General features: G+C 54.5%; 1 protein-coding gene and 1 long non-coding RNA gene across 2 annotated transcripts in view; both read right to left on the bottom strand.

The window, feature by feature from the left end:
* SHC3 (SHC adaptor protein 3) overlaps positions 1-2746 on the bottom strand; it is a 106216-nt gene extending 103470 nt beyond the window's left edge. Inside the window, exon 1 of the mRNA XM_023243220.2 lies at positions 2219-2746. Coding sequence (XP_023098988.1) covers positions 2219-2674 — 456 coding nt within the window. The 5' untranslated portion in view covers positions 2675-2746. The remainder of the gene's footprint in view (positions 1-2218) is intronic.
* Positions 2747-2823: 77 nt separating this feature from the next.
* LOC111557584 lies at positions 2824-4324 on the bottom strand. The gene is made up of 3 exons (XR_002737768.2): positions 4219-4324; positions 3830-4001; positions 2824-3017 (listed from the first exon to the last, which is right to left on the bottom strand). It is a non-coding gene; the product is annotated as an uncharacterized LOC111557584 (long non-coding RNA).
* Between the last annotated feature and the right edge of the window lie 3777 nt (positions 4325-8101).

Consider the following 8101-nt stretch of genomic DNA (forward strand, 5'->3'; position numbering starts at 1 on the left):
AAGTAAATTTAAATCAAACCCTTCCCCAAACTCACAGCCTTTAGATTTACAAGCAATGTACAGTCATATACTAGAGATTACCTCTCTTTCTCCCCGAGATCTTGTAAAGCCAAGAGACTGATAAAACTATTCACAAATCAGCAAACGGTATCACGTTACGATTGTTTTTTCAGTTTTGTGATTTTTCAAGAAAATACGTCCATGATGTTCAACTCAACAACACGGGCAATGAGGAAGCGTGCACCAACAGAGGGCCACGTGATAACATAAGTCAAACGTGTGCACGAGAAATTGTCCTTAGCATCTGACCTCCTTGCTATGTGGTTCCAAACTTCTCCGGGGAAGCCTGAGCTTATGTTCACACGACCACCGTTCACGGTGAACCAGGCGATGGCACCAAGCACTGGGTGCCCCCAGGGCACTGCTGCCACTTACTGGAGGCACAATAAAGTGACCCCCAAACCCAGAGGCTGGGGCAGACCCAGCCTTCCGTCCACCTGAGTTCGGCTGATGCTGGAGTTGTCGCAGCCGTAAGACGGCCCGGCAGAGCTGACCTGGTGGGCTATGTTCATCTGAGTCCAGTCATGACTGACCTTTAGAACTAGATGTCTGCCTTCGTTCTCCAAAAAGCAAGAGCAAAGCCCCAAGCAAAGGGAATGATCTGTTTTTGAAGGAAAACTTTAAAGGCAGAAGTTTGAGAATTCTCCCTCCATTTGAAAACGATCTTCTCTGTTCCACACGATAGGTACCTTGGCTTTGCCAAGGTCTGTCTGTTTTAAACATAAGCTCTTTTTCTTTCTTTTTTTGTTTTTTTGTTTGTTTGTTTGTTTGCTTCTTAGATAGCAATTATATTAACGCACTAGAAGAAATATTCTCCAGTGCTTACTAGTTCACCTCAAAGTGGTCAGGGTTTTTTGTTTCTTTTTTGTTTGTTTCTTTCTTTTTGTTTTGGCTCCTGGTTGTGTAATCTAAAGAGGGACTACAAGAAGAAAAACCATTGTCTTTTATCATAAACTCAAGAAGACGTGCATATTTTAAGCTGATCGGCATCCCTCAACATATATTAATCCATTTTCATATGGTGAGATGAAGATTCGATTTAAAAGCAGCCTCGAGGGGATGAGGGGGCCCCATTTTTAACACCGGGGACAACAGCCCTTTGTCAGTACTTTCTAGGCAGTTAACTGCAGTCCACAGTTAACTGCTTCCTTTAATATTTTGGTTCCCAAACTGCCGAGATACAACATTTTATCCGAGAATGTGTCTGCTGGATTGTTAAACTGAATCTGTAGCCTGTATGTGCAGGCCAGACGCCCTGCGGGTCTCTCCGTGTGCTGGACAACACCGTGGAGACCGTGTGTGTCTCTTCCCTTCCAAACAAGCAGCCATGCATCCGAGGGGCCTGCCTGCTCAGCCCTCCCCCCCACCGCTGGAGGACGTGGCCCAGCTGTAGAGCGCAGTGATGGCTCCCCACCACCGTCCAACAGGCTGGAGGCCGGGAGCCTGTGGCAGGCCAACCGACAGGTGCTGGGTATTCGTTCTTTTAACAGCATAAAATACTTGCATAAAGGAGGAATTTTATGGACCACACTGGGCACGACTGTGTAATTCTTTGTGTCGAAGGAAAAATCTGGAGCTGCTAGCTCCAAGGCCCACGCTCGGCCCCTTTTGGCCTATTTAAATGGAAGACTACGGCCCCGGGGAAAAAGAGTCCCCAATTCTCTGCTGCTGTAAATCAGAACCCTCAGGTATGGAAGGCGAGGCAGACCTTGCTGGGGAAGGGAGCACCAGCGGCTTACATAAAGCAAGCCAGCATTTGGCCTGCACTGCTGGGAGCTGGGGGGGAGCCAGAGCACCCAGCCTGCCTCTTGGGGCAGACACAGCAGAAGTAGTCCCGCCGCCCCCGTATCTCCCAGGGCAGGGCGGTCGGCGCTCCCAAGTGTGCTCACTGCCCGGGGCCTGATGCCCACGTCCCCGGGACAGGAGCCCGTGCCCACAGGGGCACTGGCCGGACATATGGCGCAGCGAGTGGGAAGAGGAGCGGACCCCAGGAGAAAGCAGGCCAGAGCGAGGTCCCCCATGGCGAACCTTCTCCCCACGGGTACGCAGCTGGCGCGCCCGTAGCGCCCCGTCCCCGCGGCCCCGAGAGCTAGCCCAGGAGCGCGCGCCTGCCGGCCTCCGCGGCCACCCACCCCGCGGCCCGCGCGCCCGCACCCACCTTGACGACGTAGGTGACTCCGGCCCCCAGCACCTGGTCGCTGGCGTGCGGGGCGCGCGGCGGCGGCTGGTCGCCGGGCCGGCCCTTCCTGGCGGCGCGCATGGCCGGGGCGCCGGGGCCGGGGGGCGCGCTGCCGTCCGGGGCGGCCAGGCTGGGCGCGCTGCAGCTGCCCGAGAGCCGCGCGCCCGCCCGCGCCCTGGCCGCCGAGCGGCCGCGGAGGCCCGAGCTGGAGAGTTTCAGGTGGGACACCTTGTGGAGCAGGTGGCCCAGGCTGCCCGGCCCATCGTCGGGCGCCCTGCGCAGCGCGTCTCCGGACACGAGGTAGGGGGCCGCCGCCGGGGCCGCGCGCGCCGCCGAGACCTTGCCGCCGCCGCTCACCGACAGGTTGTGCAGAAGGTCGTCGACCGATGTCACCGAGTCATTCCTGAAGCGGTTGTACTTGGTGCGTGGAAGCATGCCCCTCCGTGGGCCGGCCGCATCCGCCCGGGCGCTGCAGGGGCGAGCGCGGCCCGGCGGGACGCGGCGGCCGGGACAGCGGCGGCGGCGGCGGCGGCGGCGGCGGGGGGGGGGGGGGGGGGAGGGGGAACAGCGGCGCCGCCTCCCCGCTAGCGGCCCGCGCCGCCGCGTCCGCGCAGCCCCGGCCCCGCGCTCGGCTGCGGAGGGCGGCACGCTCGCGCTGCTCCAGTCATCGCTTCCGAAGGGGAGCGCCCCGCGGCTCGGGCTGCGCACTGCGAGAGCGTGACTCACTCCAGAGGAGACCCTTCTCAACAAAGGCCCAGGGAACGCTGCAAATCACTTCCTGTAGCACAAAATAATAATAATAATAATAATAAGTACAAAAAAAAAGAAGGAAAAGAGAAGAAAGAAAAAGAAAAAGGAGAGAAAGAAAAAAAGAAGGGAAAAAAACACACATACACCCACTGAGAGCACACTAGAGCCAATCAATTCTCAGATTGCCTTTTCTACATTCCCAGACATTTCCTTCCAACCTTTGCTTGTTGGCCTCCCCCTCCCCCCCTTCCCCCCCCCCCCCCCCCCCAGCCCCGTCCGGACTCAGCATCTGTGCCAGAGGTCAGTGCAGCCCCTTCAGACGGTCAGGGGAACTTTCTGAAATCCCTTCTTCTGAGCCCGGGGCTTCCTCTCCTCCCCCCCCCTCCCCCACCTCCCCCCCCCGCCCCCCCCCGCAGTTCAGCCCTCGGTGTGAGCCCCTAAGGATCTGACAGCCATGCGTTAAAATGTGACGAAGCCTTTTTAAGAATAAGATCTTCAGCGGATCCTCATGAATTCTGATTTGGAAAGCAGCAGAAATTGGTAAATAGCCAAAAAAAAATTTAAAAATTTTGAAAAGGCAGAAAAGAAAAGAATATTCACTCCCAGGTGAACACAAAATACCGATTTCCTGGGTTTTTCTTTTTTCTTTTCAAGTCAACAGAGCAGCCATGACAAGTGCCTTTGTGGCAATGCAGTGCCTCCGGAAAAAAAAAAAAAAAAAAAAAAAAGGAAAGAAAAAGAAAGAAAGACAAATCTGCACAGCGACTTCTGCACAGAGCAGGATGCCTTCCCTGCTAATGACCAGAGCCCTTCTCAGCTGGGGTTAGGTTGGAAACCTACTTCCAGAAAAGAAGAGGACTTCTCAGGAATGGCAGCCGGCTCCAGAAATCCATTCCAGAAAGGGGGCTGGGCTTGACGCTTTATCCCAACTGAACGCGCTCAAGGTCTGCAAAAATGTCTACCAAACACTACAGATACATTTCAGTGTGTCTTCTGTTGCTGCTTTGCAACCCTGCAGTAAGGAAGAAAAAAATATACAGCTGCTCTGGTTACACAGCAAATCCGTTTCAGGAGTCAGACTCAGCTGCAACGGACAGGCGCAGGCCTCCTTCCTGTCAGCTAGGAGAACAGGGCGTTGGCGGCCCCACAGAAGGTCGGCGAGCCTCACGCCCGCCGAGCCCTGTCACCGTGGGCCCTGCCGGTCTCTGTCATGCATTGAGATAACCCACCTGACACAGCGGAACCTCCCTGTCCAAATTTCCAGGCAACTCTGAGCAAGCAAATGAATTCACCTGCCTTCTCTAGCGCCCTGCCTTCTCACACCCACGACTAGGCATGTGCCACACGAGGCACCCAGCCTTGCAGAGCTTTATGGAGCAGGTGCAGGTGGGGCGGCTCCTGGCAGGCAGGTGAGGCCGGCCGCTGGGATGCAGGCACGCAGGGCGGCCGCCGCTTCCCTCCCTGGGCGCGGGCACTCATTCTTGCCCTTCCCCTGGTTCGCTTAGCAACGGCAAGTGCACACCCCATCGCCGATTGTGGTGGTCAGCAGAGCCCCCCCAAATCTGAAGCAAAAGCGCCCTATCATTCCCAAACCCCGCTCTTCATTAGAAGCAGACAAAAACAGCAAAATGTGAATGAGATGCTGTTTGTGTGAATGGAAAGGCTAGCAGTGAGCCAGTGATTCTGTGAATGAAGCCGGGCCCTGCAGCCGGTGCCAGGCAATCCCCTGGCTCCAGTGGCCTCAGCCAATGAGCAGCCGCCCCGATGACTCATTCAACAAAGGCTTGCTCAATAGTGGAAGATTCCATTTCAATCAAAGGCGGGATCTTTATTCCAACGGCAGTGTGGGAAAAAAAAAAAAAAAGAAGAAGAAGAAGAAAGAAAGAAAGAAAAGCCAGCCTGATTACAAAATGCACGGAGGAAGGCACCGCTGTCACGGACAGAGGAAAAACTGGTTTTTCAAGAAAATTCAAGAACTGTTGGTTCAGGTACGGGTGTGAACAGGGACCGCTCTCTTGGAGGTGAGCTGAGTCCCAAAACTTTCATTCAGCAGTTCATTTACAAGCAAGAAGCAGCCATGAATGTGCCATGCGGTTCGGCATTTATTATGAATGTACAGCAAACGCACATTCAAACCCCAGGCATCTCGCCCTTGATTCTTTTTGTGAAAGGATCATCCAGCACGCTGCACGTTCTGAGTCTCCAAGGAGGAAAAAAAAAAAAAAAATCCAAAGCTACACGGTTAACCCTTTAGCCAACAGGAGATTTTTATTTCTTTTATTATGATGAGCCATGTGGATGGAAATTGGCCGTTTCAAAATATAATAGTAATATACATTTACTGCATATACGAACATTTATAATCAAAGAGGGTGATTACCATTCCAAGGACACACTGGTACAATAAAACCTCACTGGCCGGGAAGATGATGGCCAAGGGGGTGGGGGTGGGGGTGGGGGTGCACCAAGAGAGAAGCCCGTACCCCTCCCCCCTGGCGGTGCCCGGGGCCCTCACCCAGGGCTGGTGCAGCCTATTTCAGGCACCATCAGCCTGTGACAACGTAGAGGTGGACGGTCGATGAAATTTTTCATAGCCTGGCAACACGGAAGGGAGCCTTCAGACTCAAGACTGCCTGGGGTCATTGACGGTAGCCTTTCCAAGATCTTGTGGCTTCCAGAATGTTGTGGTTTCTCGTTTTAAATGTATTAATTTAAAAGTGTATTGGTTTTCTATGGATGCCACAATCACGATTCGTGGTTGAAATGATCTGACTGTGTTACCTGCCAGGGCTGTAGATCAGAAGTCCAAGATGGGTCACAAGGGGATAAACTCAAGGGTGGGCGGCAGTGGGCTTTCCTGGGGTTTCTAGGGGGAAACCCCTCTCCTTGCCTTTTCCCGCTTCTGAGGCAGCCCTCGTGTTCCTGAAGATGCACGTGAGCTGGGGAGGGTGGCTCTGCTCCCGAGATGGTTTTATTCTGGCCAGAGACAAAAAAATCTAACGTGAACGTTACAACCCAGTGTGCTGTAAAAATGTTTAAATATGTGTGAGGTACAAAGGCCATCCAGAGGGGAGCAGGCTGAGTTCGGCCTGAGGACGTCAGGGGTGACCTCAGTGGGAGTGACTCTGAGGCAGAGCTTTGAGGGATTTCTGGGATCTTCCAGGTCGATGGAGGTGAAGAGACGCGTCAGGAAGTGAGGCTCTGTGGGAGGCATCCCGAGGCCTGCGGGACTCGGCGTTTCCAAAGGCCTGTGTAGATGGTGGGGCTAGAGCAAGGTTGGGAGGCCAGGCCACTAAGACAGCTGGACCCGGAGGGGGTGGGATGACCCGCGTCACCCTCACGATGTGCGTGCACTAAGACAGCGTAGGGCAGTCAGATTTGTATTTGATGTGGACACCTTGAGCAGTCAGTAATGGGTGCTCTGGGGAGTTGAGAGGGGTGCTGATAACAATACAAGTAAACAGTGAAGTGGTCTTGAGGGAGGGCAAGAGCGGGGAGCTGGAAGGGAGGAGATGGGCTCAGGATACGGTGAGAAGGTACAGTGATCTCCATGTCAAGGGATCAGGTTGGCTTGTCTGGAGGCAGAGCTGAGACAGGGTTTGGGGTACCAGATGCTCCGTGGAAAGCAAGGAAGGCCACAAGAGTGGGCAGAGGGAAGTGGCCCTGCAGAACACCCCCCTCCGTACCTCCCCAATCCTGGATTCCACCCACTTTCCAGCCCCAGAAGCCAGGAGCTTGACCCTCCAGCCCAGCTGGCGCCTCTGTAGCTGAGTTCCTGAGGGAGTGGGCAGTGGAGACGGCCTGCCCCACTCACCCTAGCAGAGGAGAGGAACCCTGCTGTGCAGGAGTCTGGGCAAGGTCTTCTGCATCTCCCAAGGAGGGGGATGTAGAACAAAGGCCACGCTTCTGTCTTGGACGACGAGGCTGAGTGAATCTCATCCATCAGGACACAGAGCTCAGGTGGCAGAGGGTAGGCGATGTCTGGGTCCTGGATGCATGGGGGTGGTGACACATCCATGGAGAGCTGCCCAGTGCCAAGGAGTGGTCAAGGCTGGAGGCCCGAACTTGAAGGCCATTGGCGTGCAGGCGACATTGAGCTCTTCGGTGGCCGAAGCATACTCAGGAAGGAAGAGGGACGAGGAAGGATCCCAAGAAACTCCACACTTCCAGGATGGGAGCTGAAGAAAAAATGACCAGGAGTTGGAGGCGCATGTGGAAGCCTGGTCGGAGAGACGCCCAGCATCTTAGCTCAGTTGCTATAACAAAATGCCACAGACCAGGCAGCTCTAACAACAGACTATTCCTCGTGGGGGCTGGAAGTCCAAGATCAAGGTACCAGCAGATTCAGCGTCTGGTGAGAGCCCACTTCTGGTTCCTACATGGCTGTCTTTCCCCTTGTTTTCCTGGTTGGGAGGGGTGAGGGAGCTGCCTGGGGCCTCTTTTATAAGGGCACTAGCCTCTTTCCTGGGGCTCCACCCTCATGACCGACTCACCTCCCAAAAGCCCTGGTCCAAACACCATCACCTTGGGAGCTAGACTTCAACATATGAATTGGGGGGTGAGGGGATCAACATTGGTTTCAAGAGAAAATCAGTGATGGTTAGCAGGAGCACTAGTGACAATTGTAACTACTGAGAACATCCCGCCTGTCAAGTGATATGCACCTGTCGTACGCTTCAGCTCCTGTGGCCTGTGAGATAGCATTTACACCCCATTGTACACAAAGAGACATGAGGGATCAGAGGGATTTATGAAGTGGGCCAGGGCCACAGAGTTAGGAAGTGGCCAGTGTACCTGACTCTAAATCCGTGTTTATGGCCACAACCTCACCCATTTCAGAGAGTTCGAGTCAGGTGTGTACTGAGAATCATGACACCTGAGCAAGGAGAATGGAGGAGCCACTACTTAGGTCATAGGATGGTGCCATCCAAACAAGAGATGAGAAAATGGATGGAAAAAGTCACGCTCTCCAGAAGACAGTGAAATCCAAGGGAAGAACTGAGGCAATGGCCAGAGGTACAGCCCAGAGTGTAGAGCGGTGATGGAAGAATGAAGGAATATGTTTGGGGGGGGGCTAGAGTAGGAAATGGAGACATGGGGAAGGGGGAGGGC

The sequence above is a fragment of the Felis catus genome, chromosome D4, assembly GCF_018350175.1.
Source record: "Felis catus isolate Fca126 chromosome D4, F.catus_Fca126_mat1.0, whole genome shotgun sequence".
NCBI lineage: Eukaryota > Metazoa > Chordata > Mammalia > Carnivora > Felidae > Felis > Felis catus.